Raw genomic sequence first — 22,228 nt, 5'->3', positions numbered from 1 at the left:
GCTGCGTCTTGTCTTCCCTTTGTATCAGGATGTGCTCCTTCTTGTTCTTGGGGTTAAGAGCGAGGGCCTAGAACATATTGGATGAAGGCGCGAGTCTCAATGATGGTTGATGGGGTGGAGGAAACTGAATATTGCGATCAAGACAAGAAGGGCGCGGGGTTTGCATGTTTCGTCTACGGTTTCCTGCCATTCTGCACGCAGAGTGCCGATGTCATCTTAGAAAGACGTCTTTCCTCCTTTTCCTCAACTTGCCGTAACTTAATCTCCTTCAAATCGCTCACCGTTCAGTCCAAGTCATCCGCCTCCCTGTTGCTCAATTAGAACGCCGAGATCATACCATCTTGCTATCCTCGCCAGTCCACGGCCCGCCGGCCATTCGGAGCCCTAACCGAACTTCATGATGTTGGACCGCGAAGTGGACTGGGAGGAGACAAGGGGAGCCACAGAAAGAGTTATCATACGTCAACATACGCTTGTTAGGGACGCTCTCAAGTGTACATACTGCACTTGCCTTCGGAACTATACTGCGAGATCCAGATGGCGCTGACGCTGCCAAGTGATGCATCACTAATTCCGAGCTTGGCACACAGCGTCAGGTGAGAATAAGAGGGGGTTCAGTTAAAAGGCTCATCTCATGACACGTCCTCTTAGCCCGCAACATGCGGCTACTTCGAGAACCTATAATAACGTGGCGTTCTTTGCCAATAGTCTTAGAAAAGACGATCTGGATGGGTAAGATTTGGGAAGTAGTAGTTGGGGACCAGATGCCTCAGATAAATCCGGACAGTATCACTGGTCTTTGATCGATATTGTATGAAACCCAATCAATGATCAGACGAATAGAATGTTGAATGCCTGCGGTGATTTCCAGGTTAAATTTGCACGTATCCGTCTTGGCGCTTGGCCGGCTCTTCAAGGGACTCCGTTATCTGATGGTTACGGACAGCCAGGCCGATGTCCGATCTGAAAGTAGATTGAAGCTGGGTAACCAATAACCTCTATGCCCATCCCTCAATCAAATCTAGGATTCGAAATGTGGTAGGGATCCTACATCTAGATAAGCGCCGGCTAACTAAAGCTTCCACGTTCCGTTGAGTGGATGGTGCATGTTGAGGGTTAACGTTGAAGTGGCAAACTGTGAGGCGCATAGCACTTGCCAAGGTTATTTTCCTGCGCAAAGAAAGGTAGCAAGTGGAATGTCTCTGATAAGAGTACCTTAATTAAATGAAAGCCCAGAGCCTTGGGTCACTATGGGCGGGAATGTCGGTAGCGGTTCCGTCTAAAACTGTTGTATTATCCGGACCATCATCCTCCGTAGATCCACCCACAGCCCTGTCTGACGGTCCTCGTTCCCCGTCATCACGGCCCATTCGTCCAGCAGTCAAATCTTAAGCAGAAAGACGGCTCATATGTCGCCGCCGTGGCGATCTTGGCTTTCCACCACCTGGTTAGTTGCAGCCGTCTCGCCCTTCGCGGGGGGTGGCTCTGCAACACTAAGGCCGACGACTCATGATAACCAACCCCAGGAAACGGCGGAATGTTGAATCCCTATATATACCCTCTCGAACCTATCACCTTTCCATCATCCTACTCCGAATAACGCTAAACAAGACGAGCGCATTTGAGCACATATTCATTCTTTTAGCCTCTGCAACGCTCCCGGTCTTTCCCTTCAACTTTGAAACCCACCCAAGCTCACGATGAAGGTCCTCCTCCCTCTTCTCACGGCCAGCTTGGCCAGCGCCCACACCATCTTCTCCTCTCTTGAGGTCGGTGGCGTTAACCAGGGCATCGGCGGTGGCGTTCGTGTTCCGTCGTACAACGGTCCTATCGAAAACGTGCAGTCTGACTCGCTTGCCTGCAACGGAGCCCCCAACCCCACAACTCCCTCTTCGAAGGTCATTACCGTCCAGGCTGGCGAGAATGTTACCGCTATCTGGCGCTACATGCTCAGCTCTACCGGCTCCGGCCCCGCGGACATTATGGACAGCACCCACAAGGGCCCGACCATCGCGTACCTGAAGAAGGTCAACGATGCTACTTCCGACAGCGGGATCGGGTAAGTCTGGTTCTAGTAGCCATCTGGATTCTAGATCTAACAGCGTATACCGAAAAGCTCTGGCTGGTTTAAGATCCAACAGGACGGTTACAACAACGGCGTCTGGGGTACCGAGAAGGTCATCAATGGCCAGGGCCGCCACAGTATCAAGATCCCCGAGTGCATCGCCCCCGGCCAGTACCTCCTCCGTGCCGAGATGATAGCTCTTCATGCCGCTGGCAGCTACCCCGGTGCTCAGTTCTACATGGAGTGTGCCCAGATCAACGTCGTTGGAGGCACTGGTTCCAAGACCCCCTCCTCCACTGTCAGTTTCCCTGGTGCCTACAAGTCATCCGACCCTGGTGTCACCATCAGCATCGTAAGTTTTCTCTCATAGTTCTTACCTTTAGCTTCTTGAAATGTCTAACCTTTCTTTTCTTAGTACTACCCTCCTGTCACCACGTACACCATCCCCGGACCCGCTCTGTTTACCTGCTAGACACTTGATACTTGAAAAGCGACTACGGGAGGAACTAGAACACTCTGCGAGCGCATTCAATCTTTAAAATCCAATCTTCTTCTCAGGTCTGAGACCCGTTGTACAGGGCTATTCGTGTATATAGTTAGCAGACATTCAGCGTGAAAGCTCACCCAGTAAACGGGGCAAATTCACATACGGAAACCAAAAAAACTATCGAGAACATTTGTCGATACTCTGATTTTCGAAGTGGTTTGCGGCATAGGTAAAGTGTCTTTAGATGACTGTTGTTCGGGCTGCGTTCTGAATTTGATGACATATTATGCAACGCGGTTCAAGTATGAGATGGTTCGGCGGCAGCTTGGCACGTAAAGATAACATCCGTAGGCGGCTATTATCCACAAGATTATTGAAAGAAGTAGATATGAAGAAGACTAAAATTGAAACTATGGGATGAGTATCAAGTCATGGACTATACGTGGCAGTCACAGAGCTCCTTTGACCCAGATTCTTCTACCGTGGTCTACTATTCATATCGTTAAAATGAGCAAGAAAACATATGCCCAGTCGTTATCGTTTCCACGGATCTAGTTGAAGACGTGGCTCTCTCTTTGTTCTCTACCATTTACTTAGACGATACAATGCTTCGGAATCGCCATGGAATTGATACTTAATGGGTCGAGCCTGTGGCCGGCCGGTCGTCCTGCTAATTCACCCGCGAACCACACTTCCTTCCTTTATGCAACTTCAAAAGCAGTGTGACTCAAGGCGCAAGATTCTTGACGACCTTGGTGGTAGATTTCGGAGTCACCGTGTGACTTGCAATCATCGCGACCTTTATGGCAGATTCAACAGTACTACCATCGCCGCCAAGGTTGACGCCCACGTTCCGGCGCCTGAAGGTTGTTCGTGTATGCAGCCATGGTTGAAGTGAATTCAGATTCATTAGTCTCTCCGCGTTATTAGGTATTCTATACCGTATTAAGAGATCGAGATGTTGCATAGGTCAGAAGTGCCCTGTATCGAGTTTTACGTACTGTGATATTACACATGTATCGGGTGAACTGCACTAGACCGCTGATGGGTCTTTAGAGCGAATATGTCTATCAATACTCAATGAGTCACTGAATTTTGTATGCCCCATGACTATCGGGTATCTAGGTTACCTCTTCCGGCGGAAGAGAAAATGGGATCCATTCGCTGCTATCTCCGGTACGGCGCACTCGACAGAGGAAACCCGCGCCCTCCCTTGCACAGCAGCCTTGATAAGTCCAATAACTGCAACCTAAGTTACTACTTTGTTCATGGATCGCCCTCATCAATTACCTACGCTGTTATCGACTTCCGTCCAAGTCTAAAACATCACGGCAACATTCTTTTACGCTGCCCCCATTTCTTTCGCACTCCGAGCCATCCATACAACACGACACCAGCCGCTTCCAGTTGTACTGGCCCTATGAATGAAGCTCTTCGCCTCTCCACACTTATTCCGATTCATTCTAGCCGGCTGACTGCCTCGGTTTCAGTACAGTCTCCGAAGATGTACCCCACCGATATGCACAGTCTTCCTATTGAGATCTATAGGATGATCGCGAAAAGTCTCTGCACCCACTGTTCTCGAACGGAAAAAGTCTACACGTTGTCCAAGATTACCCTCTACAATCTGTGTCTGGTAGACAAAAAATGGCACCAAGCCGCGACCCCGAGTCTCTATCACGCCTTCGAGACAAGCTATGACACGAACTCCATCCTCTTCGGCTCAAGCCATGACAAGGCCTTCGAGTCAAGCCAGGACAAGACCTTCCTCGCCTTCCTACACACACTCATTCAACATCCGAACCTAGCCATCCATGTCAAGAGCCTCCGTCTGAGACCGACGTATCGAGAATGGTCCTGGGGGAACATGAAAGCCTTGAGGAATGACATTAGATTCAGGGCTCTTGCTCTAGGCTCACCCTTTTCAGATCACCCGGAGTTATTAGCCGACAGCAACTCAAATTATTTAAGCCGAGACTGTCGAGGTGTATTGGAGGAAATGCTTCTGCTTCATACCCCAAACATTGTGTCCATCGACTTTGACTGGGGAGCGGTTGAGGTGGATGTACATAACATCTTCAAGTACCTCAACACCGTCGCTCATTGCTCTCAGAAGTGGCACGGCATGAGGCGCCTCCGCCATGTGAAGTTGGATATGAGATTTCCTCGAAACACCCCCGAGTCGCATATGACCTATCTCTCCAGACTTGCCACGGTTGCTCCGAGCGTGCAGCGTCTCCACACAAACTTGGTGAATTCGCTTTTTCCAAACTGGCAAGATATGGATGACGCGTCATCCAACTACTGGGCTCCTGTTGCAGTCCAGCTGCAGATTCCGACTCCTACTCACATTGTGACCTTCCTCAGCAGCCTCAGGTCTATATACATCGCCAACTTCACCGGTGACGTCTCCTTTGAAAGGACACTCGGAACGCACATTGGCCACTGCAAGAGCGTTGAGGAGGTACGGTACGTCTCGAAAAGCCGGTATGCTGCCTCGTTCGTGCAGTTGATTAAGCCGCTGTCTCGCACTCTGAAGCGATTCGGCCTCACTCAGTGTTATCCCCGAGACAACGAAACTATCTGGGATGCTCCCCACGACGATTCTGTGGCAGTGGTTAAGGCTATTGCGGGCTTGACGTCGCTCGAGGCCCTCCGCTTCGACATGGCCGGCTCAATGTCCATATTTGGGCACCAGGAATCGGAATCGGCCAGTATGTTAATTCCGTTAATTTGCGCCCTCCCCAAGTCTTTGCGCGTCTTGGCCATTGGCGGTTGCAAGTGGGTTTGTCTCAAGCAGGGCCTCTCGCAACTCATGGATCGTGTCCAGGACGGCATGCTTCCGAACTTCCGCACCCTCCACGTAACCTGTTGGATTAGGACTCATTACAATCCCTTCATCGAGGCATTTGCCGACCTTGGTATTGAAATGGTGATTCACAGCCAGATGGAGCATCCTCTCGGGCCGAATGGTCTGTTCTCAGAAGGATGGACGCATATGGTTGAAGGGCGATTTTCATAGGCTGATGGTATTTGCTGGGGGATAAAGCTTCTTCGAGCTAGGGACTCCAGCTTGGTGAAGCTGATCGTTGATATCCGTCGACAACAATGGGTATTTCGGACTTCCTTGAGTATTTAATAAATTCCTTTTCCAAACCCAAGCTGGTGCTGTAATAGTGGTCCATGCCATGTCTGTCAGGAAGACTGACTGGACTGGATGGGATGGTAAGGAGACATGAGGTGTGGATGTGGCTTGTGGATGATAGTATGGCTTGTGGCTGACAAGATGGCTTGTAACTAATAATGTGGCTTGATCTCGATGGCTACCTCAGCCACAATACGGTTGTCGCTGTCTTACCTAATTCATCCAGTCCGGAGGGTTCTATCCCGTCGAGCGGATAGCCGGTACATACCTAGCAGTAGCCGCGGTACGTAGTGTTTGCTGAAGTTATTTGTACAGTAAATGACCGGCCGATAACGCAGGGGGGCGGGGGCGTCATTGAGAAAAGAGAGCCACGCACTAACTAGCGGGGCGACGATCCCTGCGCGCAGAGCGCATCGCAGCGCAGTGCAGAATGATACCGTACTGTACTCTACTTACCTACCTACGTACCTAGGTACCTAATTAGCGACCCCGCCAAAGCAAAACCTGCCCCTCTATTTGGGAATTTTATTTTTTAAACCCCGCGTCTTTCCCTCTCGAATGTTTTTGTGAGACTATCGCAGACCGACGTTGCGATCGCAGCAACCCATACTTTGGACAATTCGCTTGCAAGAACAGCCTTGTTGCTTGTTGCTATACCGTTACTCGCTCTTACGCTCTACTCTACTTGCACACACGACGAGACGCAATGTCTACCATTGACATCGTCCTCGGCGCCCAGTGGGGGTAAGCTGCCAAATCTTCCCGTGGCCCGACCTCCTTGCCTTTGCCCTCTCTGCCTTTTGCTCTACCTTGGCCCAGCCTGTTTTTTTCCGTTTCTTCCTCCGTCTCTATCTCTCTTCTCGCGTCATGTTCCATTTCTCCGTCTTCTTCTCTCGTGTTTTTACCTTAGCTAGCAGGGCGGCTATGTCGACAAACGGCCTTCGAGGTATATGCGTCTGGTTCTCGTGTGTGCGTGTGTATACCGACAAGAGTCGCGTCTTGGCGACACGTTTGCCCTGCTGAGCCAATTGCCACGGCATCAACCAACTGACACATTGTGCAACAACAGTGATGAGGGCAAGGGAAAGCTGGTTGACGTGTAAGCTCTCCCTCATGCCCTCGGCCTCGCCCCAATGACCCTCTGACCCTCCCGGATACAGCCTCGGACAAGACGCGCAGATTTGCGCCAGAGCTCAGGTTGGGACCGCGGCACCTTCTGAATAATCAATGGCATGCTGATGGCCCTAGGGCGGACACAATGGTAGGAGTCACTCCAACTCCTCATGACCAATCCAAGCATAACGCATTCTAACCCGACTGCCTCAGCCGGTCACACTGTCATCGTCGATGGTGTCAGCTACGACTTCCGTAAGTCAACATCTTGCTCCTCTCGATGAGTGGCTTCGCTACCTCTCTCCTCCAACCCCCGCGATGCTGACCTGCTCTGCCTCCAGACCTCCTCCCCTCTGGTCTCCTGCACCAGAAGTGCATAAGCCTCATCGGTTCCGGCGCCGTCGTCCACGTCCCGACCTTCTTCAAGGAGATGGCTGACCTCGAGGCCAAGGGCCTCAAGAACATCCGCGAGCGCCTTCTGGTGTCCGACCGTTGCCACATCATCACCGACTGCCACATCCAAGTCGACGGGCTGGAGGAGCAGGAGCTTGGCGGCAACAGCATCGGCACCACCAAGCGCGGCATCGGCCCAACCTACAGCACCATGGCTGCCCGTAACGGTATCACCATTAGCGAGATGTTCGATGAGGAGCTCTTTGAGCGTAAGCTCCGTCTGCTCGCTCAGGGCTTTAAGAAGCGCTTCGGCGACCTCCTCGTCTACGACGTCGAGGACGAGATCAAGCGCTTCAAGCAGTACAGAGAAGACCTCCGCGTGCGTCCCCGCCCCATCCAATTCATACCGATCGACTTGTTGTTAACATGGATCTGCAGACCTTTGTTGTCGACGCCGTCCCCATCATTTCCGATGCCCAGAAGAACGGCAACAAGATTCTCGTCGAGGGTGCCCAGGCTGTCATGCTTGACCTGAGTACGTGAAGAAAACCATACCCCGACGAGCGCGTGCCCCCTGCTGACCACCTGCCTCAGACTTCGGAACTTACCCTTACGTCACGTCATCAAACACTGGTCTTGGAGGTGTTTTCACCGGTGTAAGTTCCGTGCCCCCGAGAGTGCCAGCCGGCATGTTTCTGACCCTCCCAACCAGCTCGGCCTCAACCCCAAGAAGATCAACAACATCGTCGGTGTTGTGAAGAGCTACACGACCCGCGTCGGCGGTGGCGGCTTCCCCACGGAGCTGCTCAACGAGACGGGCGAGAAGCTCCAGAAGATCGGCCACGAGATCGGAGTCTCCACCGGCCGCTCCCGCCGGTGCGGCTGGCTCGACCTGGTCGTCGTCAAGTACTCGACGGACCTGAACCACTACACTGCGCTGAACCTCACCAAGCTCGACATCCTCGACACCTTCCCCACCCTCAAGGTCGCCGTCGCCTACAAGAACAAGCAGACGGGCGAAACCTTCGCCTCCTTCCCCGCCGATCTCAAGGCCCTCGAGGAGGCCGAGGTCGTCTACGAGGAGCTCGAGGGCTGGAACACGCCCACGACGGGTTGCAAGACGTACTACGACCTGCCCAAGCAGGCCCGCGCGTACATTGAGTTCATTGAGAAGTTTGTCGGCGTCAAGGTTGTCTGGATCGGCACCGGTCCCAAAAGAGAGGACCTCATCTTCCGGGGATACTAAAGAGTTGGGGACCTATCGGTTTGAGAGAGGAGAGTGGCCGCAGGTCATGGACAACGCCGAGACATCGGGCCTCAGCGAGGTTGTTGATAGAGTCTCGATATAAACCAGAAAACAATAGACGATAAAACATAACCGCACCACGCTCGTCAATCGGTGAAATCAGTCTGGAAGAGCTACGATAATGAGTATCGTCCTTGTGCCTCCGGCTGAAATATACATCTTCTGATACCTACGTCACAGCCCCTTCTCGCAAGCATCGTCATCGTAAGCTCAGGTGTATCTCCTTACTAATAGATACTTCACGAACCAAAAATCCGGGGCATCATTGGAGACTCAACCAGCGGGGCCGCGGAAATCGGGCCTGCAGCCAAGTCCCCGACATCGGGAGGGAGGCTGAGGCATTTTAGACTAGCATTCGCCCGCCGGAAGCCGCCGAAGGACTACTATGTACGTAGACTAGCAAATTTTTTACTATTTTTTTTTTGTGCAACGTTGGCTTCAAACACCCCCAAGAGACGCACGTCATTGGCCAACTTTGTTTGCACACAGACCGAGTCTCGTTCCCATGTCCTAGTCACGGCTGGCTGGCTAGAACAGATAGAAACATCAATTGCAAAACCGAGTCCCGGTGTCACACACAGACGGACACCCCAGGTGTTCTGAATTGTCTGGCCGGTTGGCCCAATGGCAAGGCGTCTGACTACGATTGAACAGAATAAGTCGTGTATCAGGAGATTGTGGGTTCGACCCCCATGCTGGTCAAAATCTTTTTTTCTTTGCCGTTTCCTATGCCACTATCATGCGTGCCAGGAGAATAGCGCTTTTGTCCAGTCGTCCTTGGTTTTTAGATCTAGTTAGCAGGTTTCTATCTACTCGATCATGCTGGCGCGATCAAGGTCGGTTCATGTGATGAAACAAAAGGATTCTAACCTCTCGAAATCTTTGAAAATATTTGCTTGTTTCATTTCCATCTGATGGATGCTCGTCACTTTGAGACCATGATATATGCCAGTGAAACATTACAGACAGATCATGATTTTGCTCGTCTGTATCAGTCCTTTATTCCCCCCCCCCAAACACCCCAACTCGACACAAATGACAGCTACGCCATCACCCGGTAGACCGGGTACTCGTCGCCTACGCTCACGGGTAGGATGTTGAACGTGGCATACGAGTCGATGCCCTCCGGCTCGAGCGTCACGAACGCGTGCGCGGCGTTCCTCTGCCTCGTGCCGACCCAGAACCCGCCGGCCGGGACGCGGACCTCCTTCCGCACCGTCTCCGTCTTCACCGCCGTCCGCGCCACGCCCTCGAATCTGACCCCGCCCTCGTCGACGGCGTCTGCGCCGGTGACGTTGAGCGCCTCGACCTCGCCGCGGAAGTCGGCGCGCAGCTCGCGCACGTCGACGCCGGTGACGCGCAGACGCTCGGCGACGTCGGCCCACGCCCGCGAGAAGACGTAGGCCGCGGGCCGGCGCCGGGTCAGCCCCGCGACGACGGGCGTCGTGTTGAGGAAGCGCACCGGCACGTCGACCAGCGCTCCCGTGGCCGCCTCGATGAACTGCCACGAGATGTTGGTCGGCCGCGCCGACTCAGTGACGACGATGTCGTCGTCGCCGGCGACGAACTTTGCGCGCGCGCCCTCGACCGTCGCGTACACCTCGTCGGCCCGGTCCGCCGCCGCCTGGACGATCGCCTCGACCATGGTCAGCCCCGCGGCGACGCGCCGCCGCCAGTGCTGGTCCGCCAGCCCGATGCCGCGCGTCTCGGTAAGGAACACGACGGCCTGACCGAGCGCGACGGAGCTGTCGCCCATCTTGGCGTCGCCCGTCGTCTCCTTCAGGACCACGTCGTCGGTGCCCGGGGTCCCGGTGGCATAGGGACCCCAGCGCAGGCCGCGGCGCCCCATGGCCGCGGCGACGGCGCTGGCGAAGACGGTCTCGGAGAGGTCTCGGATGTCCCGGTGGATGTTGGCGTTCTTCATGGCGGAGAACTGCCCGTCCTGCGCCTCCACCCACTGCCCGTCCGCGCCGAGGGGGTCGGCCGGGCTGTACTCGTGGCAGTCGACGCCCACGTGGGGCGCGAAGCCCATGACGAGCCTCTTGATGTCGCGGGTCTGCTGCCGCGCGAGCTTCGTGTGGTCGCGGTTCGGGTCGTAGTTGGTCGCGAGGTAGCGCTGGAAGTACGCCACGCCGTCCGGGTTGTACCGCGGCAGCATCATGATGTCGACCTTGTTGAGCACTGAGACGGCCCAGGTGGCGTTGGCGTCGAGCTTGCCTAGGAGCGCGAGGAGCGCCTGGTCGCCGGCGGGCTCGTTGCCGTGGACGCCGCCCTGCATCCAGATGCGGACCTTGCCCGGTGCGCTGGCGTTGGCGCGGGATTCGAGGCCGTCGCCGCCGCCGGCGGCCACGAACCCGGAGGTGGACAGGTAGACGTACGGGATGGGACGGCCCTCCTCGGACCGAAGATCGGTGCCGCGGTACGTCATCCACTCGTTGCGCGCGGCGAGCGTGCGGAGGAAGTGGTCTGTGTGGTTTGTTAGGTCGGTCGTCGGGGTTGGAGGCGTGCTGGAGGGAGGGGGTCTTGGTGTCACTTACCGAGAGTCACCTCGTCTGTTGGGCCGCTGGTGCCATTGGCGAAGCCGCTAGGCACGCCCTCGGGATTCGTGAACGCGGGCGAGAAGAGCTCGACGTCCTCGACCTCGGGGAAGTTTGCGGCGACCGCCTTGCTGTCGGGGAAGATCCTGGCCTGGTTGCTCGCGTAGGTGAGCTTCGCGGCCGTGAGGCCTGCACGGAGCAGGCCTAGGGCTGTCGCCTCCTGGAAGCGCATTGTCGCGATGGCTACTGACCTGGTTACGGATTTGGCCCTGGTGGTTTAGCGGTCTCGTAGGGCTTGAGAGAGGGACAGAGACAGAGTATGGGAGGCCGCCAGGAAAGCTCCACGCAAGCTCAGCAAGCTCCTCGACGGGGCTCTGTCGTGATTTAACGTTCTCGGCGGCATCGATCGATCGGTCTTCAGTTAAGCGATATGTTGGTTGCCAAGGCCTCGTCTTACTCTTGCACCCCCATTGCGTGGTGCTGGATGGTTGGAGAGGCCTTGGATCCAGCGGTTGGGCTTTGAAAAAGTCTCCAACTTTCCATGCGAAAGCGCTCGCCAAGACGAGTTATCTCGCCAAGGCGCAAAAGGTCCAAGGTTGCCGAGCACACAAGGCATTGTGCTGATTTGGCATGCCAACGGCATTTGTTGAGCGTTTCGTTCAATCATATATTGTGGGTGAAACTCTAGAAACGCTTACGTCTCCCTGTCTCCCACCTACGGTAGGGCCGTTGAGTTGTCAAACTGAATACTGTGCTGTTGCAGTGGAAGTAGCTCCTTGGACCAGACTAAGTATGCACACGCCGGCTTACTGGCTTACTGGACAGCGATGGCTGCATGGCTGAGCTTGCAAATGAAATGGACCTGACATCGAAAACAACCACATTGCTTCAACAGCCATTGGCATCCGGGATATCACAGCATGAAAATCTTAAGTAGCAGAGCTACTTGAGTTACTTCAGAACGTAATTCATTAATATCAGTTATAAGTGCGTAACAGTTGGGACACATCAAGCCCAATGGCGCTTCAAGAGTCTGACTTGCTGGCCGCGTCGATTTCGAGATGAATCGTCGGAACCTCGGTTGAGTTCCCAGGCATCACGAACGTAATGTTCCAGAATTCGAAACCGCTATTCCGTATCAGTGCCGCTCAGCAAAAGGAATTCCGTTTTTTAACTTACTGGATGATGGAGCAGGTGCCGCCGACGAGTCCGCAAAAGCCAATCTCGGGCTGCAGCTCCACGCTGCCAGTGACGTTGACGTTGATTCCCTCGACGTCCTCGAAGCCAGCAATGTCTCGCTTGCCACCCAACGGGTTGGAGCTGACGAGAAAGGTGAAGACGCTTGTCGCGTTGCCGCGAGGGTAGGATAGGCTCAGCTTCCCGGGACTGACGTCCACATCCATAGCCTCTTCAGTGCCGTGGAGAACAGCGAATCCGACGCTTCCGTCGTTACGGGACCACTGCACCGCAGCAGGGGTCCATTGAAGAGGGTCTTGGCGCGGTCCGCCGAGGGTGTCCTCGTCGTAAGACTCGGCGCCAATGGTCAGACGGTCTGCCAACCATGCCGTCACGTTCCGAAAAGCGCCGTCGTGCGGCGGCGAAAACGCGGCGGTCTCGTACATGTGCTCGCCCGGAAACGTGCTGAGCTTCTCTACGACCTCTGAGGGCACGATTGCGTCATGGAAGGGGGCCAGGACAGAGATGAGCGGCGCGTACTCGAAGTCGTCTGCGTGTGCCATGCTCCATGTCTGCTCGATTCCGGGGGCCTTGTCTTTTCCAACGAGGGACCAGATGTAGATATTGAGGATGGCGACGTACTGGTTCATGTCGAAACCGTAAGTTCTGTCCCACGGCCCCGCAACGTTCCGGAGATTCGCGTTGTACATGCTTCCTATCGTCTCCCAAACAGCCTTGATCATGCGCGCGCCGTTCGCCCCCATAAGAGAGGAGTCAGCGGGCATGTACTTTGCCCAAAGTGTCAAGCCGTAGATGCTGACGCCCGCATACGTGGGGCTGTTGAACTCGGAGAGGGTGTCGTTACGATCAAAGAGATCCAAAATCTCTTTGGCGTAGAGCTCACCGGCCGCGGTCATGTTGGAATCGTTGAGGGCGCGGCCTGTCCACCCCGTTGCAATGGCACGCATGATGGAAGGGTTGCTGTAGGACGGGTAAAGGTTGTCGTCGTCAACTCCACCAACACGGTAGCTGTCACCGATTGTGTTGTTGTACATGCTCTCAAGGATAAGATCCTGCACATCGTGGGGAAGAAGGTCCTTAAACTCTTCGTAGATCACGATAAGAGTTGTGCCGATGAAGCCTCGCCAGTTAGGATCCCATGAGTTGTAAATCTGGTAGCCGTGTCAGGAAACCCTTTGTGTTTTAACGGGCAGTTGGGTAAGTGACGAACATTTTTAGGGTACGCTGGAGTACCAACAGTAGGTTCCTCTGGATAGACAGTATAGTCTCCGTACCTATCATACAGCGTCAATAATAGTCAACGGGAATATGCTCTTGAGTGCCGAATTACCATTGATCTTCGGGGTTCTTCTTCTGGCCATCTATGACGTTTTTGATGATCTTGATAGCTTTCTCCACGTCATCGCCGGTGTTTCGCTGCAGGAGGCCTGAAGCATACCAGACTGATGAACGCGTCTCATGCTTTCCTGCCGCTAGGGGATAGTAGAAGAAATAAAGATAACCGGCCACCGGATCGTATATCTTGTCGAGAAACAGCATGGACTGGTCGAACAAATCTTGGGTGAACCCTTTCAACTCCACTGCGGCTACTTGTTGTACGAAGCCTGGGACGCCAAGTAGGCCAGCTGCCATTAGGCAGCCAGTTAAGAACCTCATCTTCGAACAATTTGTCACGGTCGATTCTGGTCGCCTTGTGCGACGGGTTCGTACATGACGCCGGGCTTTTAGTATTGGTTTTATGTGCCGTTCAGGTCCGTCCTCGTGAGTTACAAAGCCCCTCTTCCGGTAATGACCGGTGTAGAGGCCGTATCAAGAGAGATCACCACTCCCATCGCTGGTCATGAGCAACGCATAGTGGACCGCCGCCGTCGGACGACGAATCCCCCCGAGGGAAACTTGCTTGACCATGCACCATGCAGTTGGCGGGGAGCCGACCTTGGCAATTAAGATGCCGAATGGAACGCCCTGGCGGGGGACTGTACGGATCGGCGCAGATGCCAATTAGCCGAGATTGGACAACTGCGATTATAACGGCGCCTAACTAGTTTTAATCGGCAAAGACGGAATACCCAGCCAGTGAATACCGGCCACTCACCCGGAAGTGTCCGGACCGGTTGCCCGGAGGCACACCGAGTAAACACTCATTGCTGGTTCAGACCAACGCTAGCAGACCCCAGTGCTGTCCTCGAGACCAATACTATGTGGGCCCTCGACCACTTTTATCAGGCTCTAAGTACATAGCATATGTAGACTGACCATCGTACGCTTCACGCATTATCTATTGGAACACCGGTGGAGGAATGCCGAATGGGGAACAATGTCATGGATAAGGCAGCTATCTCGGTCTTAGATTGAGCCCTTGTTGAACCTTTTCTTTGCCCATTGCCCAGCCATTTAAGCCCACACCGCAGTTCTCACAGCACCAGAAAATAACAACGGGGAGAACCCGGTCTATTTACGCAGATTGGCCTTGTTTATTAGAGCTAGACAAGGTTACTGGGGAAATTAACTGGCGGAAAGTAACCCGTCATTCATAAGTTACCGTGAGGCTGGAAATAGTATCGCGTGGCTAGTACCAGTTGTGGCCACCGCAGGGTTTCAAACTCTCTTCATTGCGTGTCAGAACCATTCTTTAGATGCCTCATATTACCCCGATGAATGTTTCTCAAGATAGTGATTGCTTGCTCTGTATGATATGCAGACTTGCTCTATGAACTGGTAAATGCGACAATACAGACGCAGTGTTAGAAACAACAGTTGTCAATACTATTGACTCAATAGTGATTAGCATGGCACTTCTAACCAGCTTGATTATTAGATCTTTTATTGCAAAAATGATCATTATCTATCTGGCTATCCATAGAAGCACTCCAGAATCTTATAATGACATCCGGTTCCAGCTATTTGAACTTTCTACAACTTCTGATAAGCATACCGAGGCCCCAGGGGGCTAAGAATCTTGAGTTCGCGCGGTTTTACGTAGAATGGCTCTGTTGCATCAAAGTAGTCGTTGTAGTACTCTTTGGTCATTTGGTGCTGAAGGTTATTGGCGTTGGGTTAATCTCAGCTCATAGTCTTGCTGGTAAAAATTGTCTTACTTTCAATATCCAATCCACCGGTTCAGACCTAGGATTCTTGTTAGGTACATCGAAAAGTTCGATGGCAAACAGCCTGCGGTTCGACCTACCATTTCTCAATCCAGATGATCGTACCTGGAGAATCGTGCACCTGATACATCTCAAAATACATAAGCTCGGACTCCCTTTTCATCCTCTCAATTGTCGGCTCTGAAGCTTCGAGAAATCGCGAGACATCACGGGGATGGACGTGAACAGTAACCTGGAAGACCGTCGCCATGATGTGACAAAGTACAGAGCGCCAAAGATTGTGGTATTTTGATGGATTAAATCCTATCAAGCTGTTATCTCATCCGAAGGCACTGGTTTTGGGGGGAGCAAAGCCTTCTTATGGTACGCAACAACGTTCTCCCCGCATGTCCGACTGGTCAACTCCGGCGGCACGTCAGATGGTGAAACGTATGATGTCTGACCTACTTTGATGGCAATCCGTCCTCAACCTCATCATTGTGTTCCAAGCGTGCCACGGGAACTAAACCTAATCGGCAATTCGTGCGTCCTTAGTGCGTAAGATATTTAGGAACAGAATCACAGCCAATTTAGACCCAATCAATCCATTTGCATATGGCAAGATATTGTTTTTACGGCTCTCCGCTCAGCTGATAAACTTAGTTGCAGGGCTGATGATTCTCTATACTTTGCATGAATTGATGTTGTGCCTTACCTTGCCGTCTTCGTTCTTCTTGGTCTCAGCACCATCAGAGCAGAAACTACAACATCCTCTGTCTAACTCATGAATTGACGAATCCCATTCAGCTATTTACTTGAAACTTAGCATCGACCGATATGGCTAACATATTCCACCTTTGCAGTACAAAATTTCCAGTTAGTTACCAAATTACCTTTTGATATACAATTGCGCCAAAATTGCGCCAATAAACCATCCATTGCATGATCCTGCTTCATTATGTTTTGTCATTTTAACAAATTTCGGTTCTTATATCAGTGTAGTTATTTTTCTTTGAATTATGGGTTACCACCCAGCACACGGCATGAAAACCGGCCGGTTTTTCTGAAGTGGTAAGACTAGTGGAAACGAAAAGATCGAGTGGATGGAATAGCCGTAACAGGCCAATGGAATAAAGCAAATACATCATTGGAGTCGATATCATAATCTCAGACGAAACAGTCTGTTGAGGCGACTTGACATTGGGGTTTTGGATGTGTAAAAACCCTTGCACTGTCTATGGAAAACGAGTTAGGCTGTTTCCTGGAACTTGTAGCATATCAAAAGAAATCTCAGCCCTTGCAAGATCTTGGCGAATGTATAACGTCATCACCCTCCTTCTTTGAGGAAGTTATCTAGACAGCCTGGAAGGATTTGTCGAATCCGAGGAGTGCCACTGAGATCGTGATCCAGTGCATCCTCATTACCTCAACGAGTTGGGGACACGACCAACGACACAGCCCGAACCACGTTCTGTAGCATAAGCCCATCATGCCAAGTACGACTCGAACTTTGGGTCTTGTAGCCAAGCGCTGACCCTGAAGCCATTGCGCATCAAACCGTCAGCCATATCACCCATGGCCAGAAGATCCGCAAGTTCTTACACTCCCACAAGCTGTCAGCATTGCTTATCTACGTATGCAGGGCACATCCGTCTGACCCGGACACATCCGGCGCCGGGAATCTGCCTTAGCCGGCAGACTTGCCCTATGATAACTTTTCCCATCATCCTTTACTTAATTTGGCACGGCTTACACAACCTTCGATCTAGGAATCGAGGGGCTTTGGATGAAACGCAGTGTTTCTTATATTAGGCAGTTCGCCATAAATACCCAGGAAGTCAATCAAGCTATCAGCCGAAGTTTTTCGCCATTGACCTAGGCATTCTGATTCCCAGGAGTATTCAGAATGTCGTGGAATTGAACTTGTACTAGCATATGTGACGCCGCCCGGTCTTTTGGAATTAAAGGGAGGTCAGTCCTATTGCTTGGCGTCAGCGACCTGGTGCTGAAAGCCTATCAAAGATTATTAGAGTTCCTCGGATATCCTTGCAACGTAAACGTCAGAGGCTGATCTTCAGATGCCGCGACCTACCACGTAAGCCCCAACTTGGCAGACTCGTACAGAACACACCCGGGCGGATGGACGTGCGGCGTATGGACCTGTTTTGGCTCATGTGAGTCTCAAGGTCCGCGAGCGGCGTTCGCCCCGAAGCAGAATTGCGTCTTAAGAGTCTGTTCCCCTGAGCTAATTTAGGGGATTGCTGGCCGTAGAACACACCGTCTCTGCAGCCACCGAAAGTTGCTTCACAGCCTCACCAACATGCAGCCTACAGAAATAATCGCCATCTTGGCGGGGACTTACCAACTCCTGAATACCTCGGCGTAAGAAGCTCTTCATATACCTCTCCCCCCCCCCTCCGCTGCAGTCGCTGCCAATAGTTGCTTTTTTTGCTCACAAGCATCCCACAGGACGCGCGACGGGGTACCAGTAGAGGACAGGACGTACGGCTCCAACCCAGTTGGCATCCTTTCTTACAGCAAATCCGGCTACATGTCTGCCACCATCACGTCGACGGACCCCGAGGACCGGCCAGCGAACTTGACGTTTCCCTTCCAAGACGGCCAGTCGGACGCCGACTGGGCCGCCATCGGCAGGCACAGCATCGGATACGCGGGGCCCGTCTCGATCACCGACGCGGTCGAGGCCACTGCTACGTCCGGCCAGCTGGTCCATGGCCCCCTGACGGTCGCGAACGTCCCTTCCATGGTGGGGAACAAGCAAATACGCAACTACACGACTTTTGAAGACGGGAAGCTGCTCCGTATCTCCTCCCAAAGAGAGGGCGGTAATCGCGGCGAGCTCTGGTGGAAGAGGTTGGATTGAAGTTTTCATTTTTTGCAATATCGATCTTTTCATATATGTGGAGGGAGTTCTCTGTAGCGAGGGCATGGCGAGGCGTGTGGCTTGATGTGCTGTATTCACATTGGCATTAGAAGATCGACACAGAACTGAAGGAAGAAGCCAAAGAAGAAAAAAGAAAGAAAGAAAAAACATGGTTGCAACAGCATGTTCTTGTAGAGTCAACTATGGTCTAGACCGGACTACTGGAAAGCCTCGTTGGCCAACTTATGGGCCTCCTGGTTCTCCTCTCGCGGGATGGGCCAAAACATGACCTCCATCCCGCCGTCGTCGCCGTACGTCATGTCGTCCAACCGCTCGTGCAGCTCCCTCAGCGTCTCAAAGTGCGCAACCCTGTGGCCCCTGGCGTTGATCCCCTCGTTCTCGATCCAGTCCCCGATCCAGAGGGACATGGCGTTGGCCAGGTACTCGGAGCCCGTCGCGATCTTGATCTTCGTCAGAGAGCGGTCGCGGGCGGTGACCTCGCGGAGAGCGTCCAGCGCCCGGGCGAGGGCCTCGATCTCGGCGCATGCGTCGGTCTGGGGCAGCGCCGGTGCGAGCAGCCCGCAGCGGTTGTGCCGGGACCCCGGGCCGAAGTAGACGCCCCACGAGCCCCGGGCCGAGGGGGTGCCGACGTCGCGGCAGGCCCCGTCGATGTACACGACGAGGCTTCCCGGGTCGGGCACAAGGCCCTTCTTGCTCCAGGAATACATCTGGAGGCCAAAGACCTGCTTCTGGGGGTCGTACACGACGAGCTCGGATCGGGGGACCATGTTGTGGGCGTCGCTTGCGCGATGTTCGAATAGGCGGCTTCCCTCTCCGTCGTCGTCGTCGTAGCCCATCATCTTGCCGCAGTTTCTTCTCCCAATTGTTGATGATCTTGAAGTTTCTCGGAAAGTCTCCAGGCTTGTCATTTGATGGTATTACGTATTTTGTGATATCCCCTCAGAGATGGTGAGGTGCGTAGGAAGGCCCAGCTATTCCCTTTGAAAGCTTGGTATAGGACCTCACTGTGAGATCTTATAATGGTCTCATTTGAAAACCGATATTACCCAATATGCCCTGTTTCCTGCCTCGGCGTGTTGGGCTAGTGAATGGGCCGTAATCCGAAGCGCGTGTGTAAGATGGACGGTTTGGTGGAATGAGGGGAAAAGCCAAGTAAAGCAAATTTACCATCGAAGTACGGATAAAAGTGGCACCCTGCATATTTGTCAATCGTGGCAGCCAGGGTATTAACGGTGCTGATATAAAAAACGATTCCAGGGCCTCCAAACTCAGGGGCCTCCAATATCACATCATTATGAACGGATCCCATTAGGGACTTGAGACAGACGGCGCTTTTCATTCTCTATTTCTGTGTATTTCTCTGGCATTCAAATCGTAGCATAAGCTTCACTACGCCAAACAACACACCCGGATATTCTTGTTCCATGTCAGCGACGCCCTTTGTTTTCATATAAACATTAGCGTAACTGAAAGCAGAATGAGGACAAAGCCCGGCAACAGCACCGTCATCATCAACTCCCTCATCGCAAGCTCAGTGCTGGGCGAAATCATGTTCAGGGGGAAGCGCGGCGGGAACGCTCGCCGCCGCCGTTCCACCGTTTCCATGAGATGTCGGGGCACATTCAAGATGTTGACGCTCAGCCGGTGGTTTGTCTTGCTCGTGTCGTGGAGGACATAGAGCGTCTGCAGGTCGGGATCGTATGACCATTCTCCGCTACTGACCTTAACGTCGATGTTGCGCTCCGCATAGTGATATTTGGGTATGAAGACTTCGGTCCTCCGCGACTTGTCCGATTGCTTCTTCTCTGTATTGTTTGCCTCTTGAGTCTCTGTTGACCATTCAAACTCGTACCGCAGGGTTTGGGGGTCCCAGTCCGATCGCAAGGGTCGCCCGGCAATTTTGACGGCGTACGGACGGATGATGACGTCAAGAACCCTCCCCCCGCGGTACAACTCATCTTCTTCATGTGGCTCGTTGGTATAGTCGGGGAGGATATGACCAGGTTTGGCTTCAGTATTGCCGTTAACGACAGAGAAGTCTTCCATATTCCAGCCGTCACCGTACTCGACACGGTTGTCGGGGTTGTAGTTCCACAGCGTAAACGCTACCTGGTTATCCTCCATGGCCGAGATGAGGGCATGCATCAGCTCCCGCTGCTTATCATAATTGCCAGTCTTGAACGCCTCGCCGCCGTTGATGTCGAAGGGGATGCCGACCTCTCCGATAAGAGCCGGGACGTGTCGTCCCAGCGACTTCTTCCCGTACTTGAGAATGTTGGAAATCTGGAGGCGGTAGTTCTTCCGCAGCGCCTTCGCACCGAAGTAGAGCGCTCTGAGAATGAACATACCCCTTGACGCGCCCTGCACATTGACGCTCATCCACGAGTGTTGCTTGCTGAACAAGACATTAAGATCGTAGAAGTGAGGCGCAAACACGAGGTTATTTGGTCTCTGCGTTTCGATGACAGTCTTGGTCGCGTATGTTTGTTTGTGCGTGGACTCATCCGCCCTGTCCCCTTCCCCAATCCACGGCGGCATGAACTCGTTCGGTATCGGTTCAAAGAAGCAGAATTGGCGCGGAGAGTTTCGGGAGACACGGTCAGAGAAGCGCTTCAGGAAAGGACCGTAGAAGTCCCGGTACCATTCTAGCTGGTTTCCCTCGTGGCCCGGCCGGTGGTCCACCTCGAAATAGTTCTTCTGCAGTATCCTTGGGCTTTTCTTTGCCTCGTCCCATTCCCAGACGCCATGGGCGCGCCATACGCACTCGCCCAGTCCGTAGTTTTGGGGCTTTGCCGCATCCGACCTGGCAGGTAGCCAGGCTGACCTTCCCTTCGGGTCGACGCGGGCACGATGCGATACACGTGTTGGGAACGGCCAAGATTTTACATAGTAGTCCACTTCCTGGGCATAACCGCTAGCCAGAGCAAGTGCCTGTGTCAGGGAAGGGTAGTATCCAATGTGAAGGTCGGTGTCATAGTTCCAGCCATCAAAACCATGAAGGTTAACGAGGCCCCGGTGGGGCTCGTTCAAAGGTTCGAACCCAATGCATGCTTCGAGACCGCTGATCTCGTCTGCTAGCCGACCAAAAGCTTCAATGAATGCGCATTGAAGGTATTCCTGCACCGAGACAGTGCTGTCATTCCCTGAGCTCCGTGGGTGCGGACAGCGCAGCTTTGGCGCAAGAGCGTCTCCGGCCCAGAACAGGGTAGCCATTGTCGATGCAGCCAACTTCTGATACCCGGAAGGCCACACAAAAGGACCGCTGGGTTCCTTTTCATTCACCGGCGCGCTTGCGCGGCGCAGCTTGTCCTGGCCATGGACATAAGCAGCGCCCGTGTCGGTGAAGGCCTCCACGTCAAGCCCCGCGACTTCGAATGTCCATCCGGGGGCGCCGCTGCCGCCGCTGAACCTGCTCCAGACGTCCTGGTGAGCGCAGACAAAGCACTTGATGCCGTACTTTGGCATAAGCTCGACAAGCTTGCGCAAGTAGTCGATGTACTCCAGGTCGAGGTCGGTCTCGGGATCCGGCCCGGCGTGACCTAGCGACTCCCAGGTAACGAGGAGACGGACGAGGGGAAGCCCCCACGCCTGCAGGCGTCGGAAATGTAGCGGCGCGTCTTCGAGGGGAAACGGCCTGCCGATAAAGGTCACGGTGCGGTGCTCGAAGAAGCCGTCGGTGAGATGAGAGAGACCATTGGGTTTTGTGGGTAGTTTGCTGGCCCCTGATATGTTGAGCCCGTGCAGGGTGAGTGTACGGCCGTGGCCGTCGACAAAGTAGCCGTCTTTCAGGCCAATTGGCCCTCCTAAGGCGGCATCTGAGAGGTCTTGTGCAGAGTATTTGTCCGCCATCGTGAGCGAGATTGGACTGGCCGGATCAAATGCAGCGTCGAGCCATCTTTTGCTCAATTGGTAGAATTGGTTGGCCGCGTGGTTTCATTACGTAGTAGCAGCGGCGGGACTGGACAGATAGATGGCTGACTTATTACTTGTCTTA

The 22,228-nt window shown here is 53.5% G+C and overlaps 9 protein-coding genes and 1 non-coding gene across 10 annotated transcripts; 5 read left to right on the top strand and 5 right to left on the bottom strand.

Moving 5' to 3' along the window:
* Window positions 1-1,700: 1,700 nt before the first annotated feature.
* LY79DRAFT_513661 (family 61 glycosyl hydrolase) lies at window positions 1,701-2,537 on the top strand (the record flags this gene model as incomplete). The annotated part of the gene is made up of 3 exons (XM_060554519.1): window positions 1,701-2,059; window positions 2,117-2,417; window positions 2,481-2,537. 3 exons carry the CDS (start codon window positions 1,701-1,703, stop codon window positions 2,535-2,537), a joined length of 717 nt encoding a protein of 238 aa, XP_060415071.1.
* Window positions 2,538-3,740: 1,203 nt separating this feature from the next.
* Window positions 3,741-5,948, top strand: LY79DRAFT_550971 (uncharacterized protein). The gene has a single exon (XM_060557600.1). It carries the CDS (start codon window positions 3,973-3,975, stop codon window positions 5,572-5,574), a length of 1,602 nt encoding a protein of 533 aa, XP_060415070.1. The 5' UTR covers window positions 3,741-3,972; the 3' UTR covers window positions 5,575-5,948.
* Window positions 5,949-6,242: 294 nt separating this feature from the next.
* LY79DRAFT_550961 (adenylosuccinate synthetase) lies at window positions 6,243-8,827 on the top strand. The gene is made up of 9 exons (XM_060557599.1): window positions 6,243-6,441; window positions 6,767-6,796; window positions 6,858-6,894; window positions 6,946-6,958; window positions 7,024-7,065; window positions 7,152-7,582; window positions 7,642-7,738; window positions 7,798-7,859; window positions 7,916-8,827. The coding sequence occupies exons 1-9, from the start codon at window positions 6,404-6,406 to the stop codon at window positions 8,447-8,449; spliced, it is 1,284 nt and encodes a 427-aa protein (XP_060415069.1). The 5' UTR covers window positions 6,243-6,403; the 3' UTR covers window positions 8,450-8,827.
* A 292-nt stretch (window positions 8,828-9,119) lies between these two features.
* Window positions 9,120-9,211, top strand: LY79DRAFT_t106. The gene has a single exon. It is a non-coding gene; the product is annotated as a tRNA-Arg (tRNA).
* Window positions 9,212-9,551: 340 nt separating this feature from the next.
* On the bottom strand, window positions 9,552-11,278 carry LY79DRAFT_589558 (carboxypeptidase; the record flags this gene model as incomplete). The annotated part of the gene is made up of 2 exons (XM_060561049.1): window positions 9,552-10,975; window positions 11,047-11,278. 2 exons carry the CDS (start codon window positions 11,276-11,278, stop codon window positions 9,552-9,554), a joined length of 1,656 nt encoding a protein of 551 aa, XP_060415068.1.
* Window positions 11,279-12,071: 793 nt separating this feature from the next.
* On the bottom strand, window positions 12,072-13,899 carry LY79DRAFT_513521 (uncharacterized protein; the record flags this gene model as incomplete). The annotated part of the gene is made up of 4 exons (XM_060554501.1): window positions 12,072-12,174; window positions 12,226-13,394; window positions 13,454-13,517; window positions 13,574-13,899. 4 exons carry the CDS (start codon window positions 13,897-13,899, stop codon window positions 12,072-12,074), a joined length of 1,662 nt encoding a protein of 553 aa, XP_060415067.1.
* Window positions 13,900-15,023: 1,124 nt separating this feature from the next.
* Window positions 15,024-15,669, bottom strand: LY79DRAFT_550952 (uncharacterized protein). Its single transcript, XM_060557598.1, has 3 exons — window positions 15,431-15,669; window positions 15,342-15,369; window positions 15,024-15,279 (listed from the first exon to the last, which is right to left on the bottom strand). The coding sequence occupies exons 1-3, from the start codon at window positions 15,598-15,600 to the stop codon at window positions 15,157-15,159; spliced, it is 321 nt and encodes a 106-aa protein (XP_060415066.1). The 5' UTR covers window positions 15,601-15,669; the 3' UTR covers window positions 15,024-15,156.
* A 1,980-nt stretch (window positions 15,670-17,649) lies between these two features.
* LY79DRAFT_669022 (Lipocalin-like domain-containing protein) lies at window positions 17,650-18,213 on the top strand (the record flags this gene model as incomplete). The annotated part of the gene is made up of 2 exons (XM_060563590.1): window positions 17,650-17,711; window positions 17,799-18,213. 2 exons carry the CDS (start codon window positions 17,650-17,652, stop codon window positions 18,211-18,213), a joined length of 477 nt encoding a protein of 158 aa, XP_060415065.1.
* A 218-nt stretch (window positions 18,214-18,431) lies between these two features.
* LY79DRAFT_513614 (ribonuclease H-like domain-containing protein) lies at window positions 18,432-19,073 on the bottom strand (the record flags this gene model as incomplete). The annotated part of the gene is made up of 1 exon (XM_060554513.1): window positions 18,432-19,073. The coding sequence occupies one exon, from the start codon at window positions 19,071-19,073 to the stop codon at window positions 18,432-18,434; it is 642 nt and encodes a 213-aa protein (XP_060415064.1).
* A 473-nt stretch (window positions 19,074-19,546) lies between these two features.
* LY79DRAFT_550944 (glycoside hydrolase family 5 protein) lies at window positions 19,547-22,160 on the bottom strand. Its single transcript, XM_060557597.1, has one exon. The coding sequence runs from the start codon at window positions 22,081-22,083 to the stop codon at window positions 19,681-19,683; it is 2,403 nt and encodes an 800-aa protein (XP_060415063.1). The 5' UTR covers window positions 22,084-22,160; the 3' UTR covers window positions 19,547-19,680.
* Between the last annotated feature and the right edge of the window lie 68 nt (window positions 22,161-22,228).

The sequence above is a fragment of the Colletotrichum navitas genome, assembly GCF_030913465.1.
Source record: "Colletotrichum navitas strain CBS 125086 chromosome Unknown LY79scaffold_23, whole genome shotgun sequence".
Taxonomy (NCBI): Eukaryota; Fungi; Ascomycota; class Sordariomycetes; order Glomerellales; family Glomerellaceae; genus Colletotrichum; species Colletotrichum navitas.
This window is presented reverse-complemented; position numbering and strand designations above follow the sequence as displayed.

Bases quoted from the DNA above. Each gene is read 5' to 3' on its own strand.
- LY79DRAFT_550971 (XM_060557600.1), top strand. From the start codon at position 3,973: ATGAATGAAGCTCTTCGCCTCTCCACACTTATTCCGATTCATTCTAGC.
- LY79DRAFT_550961 (XM_060557599.1), top strand. From the start codon at position 6,404: ATGTCTACCATTGACATCGTCCTCGGCGCCCAGTGGGG. The intron at 6,797-6,857 runs GTAAGCTCTCCC...TCCCGGATACAG, and splicing joins AAGGGAAAGCTGGTTGACGT to CCTCGGACAAGACGCGCAGA. The intron at 7,739-7,797 runs GTACGTGAAGAA...CACCTGCCTCAG, and splicing joins GGCTGTCATGCTTGACCTGA to ACTTCGGAACTTACCCTTAC.
- LY79DRAFT_550952 (XM_060557598.1), bottom strand. From the start codon at position 15,600: ATGGCGACGGTCTTCCAGGTTACTGTTCACGTCCATCCCCGTGATGTC. The intron at 15,370-15,430 runs GTAGGTCGAACC...CAAGAATCCTAG, and splicing joins ATCATCTGGATTGAGAAATG to GTCTGAACCGGTGGATTGGA. The intron at 15,280-15,341 runs GTAAGACAATTT...AATAACCTTCAG, and splicing joins CGGTGGATTGGATATTGAAA to CACCAAATGACCAAAGAGTA.
- LY79DRAFT_550944 (XM_060557597.1), bottom strand. From the start codon at position 22,083: ATGGCGGACAAATACTCTGCACAAGACCTCTCAGATGCCGCCTTAGGA.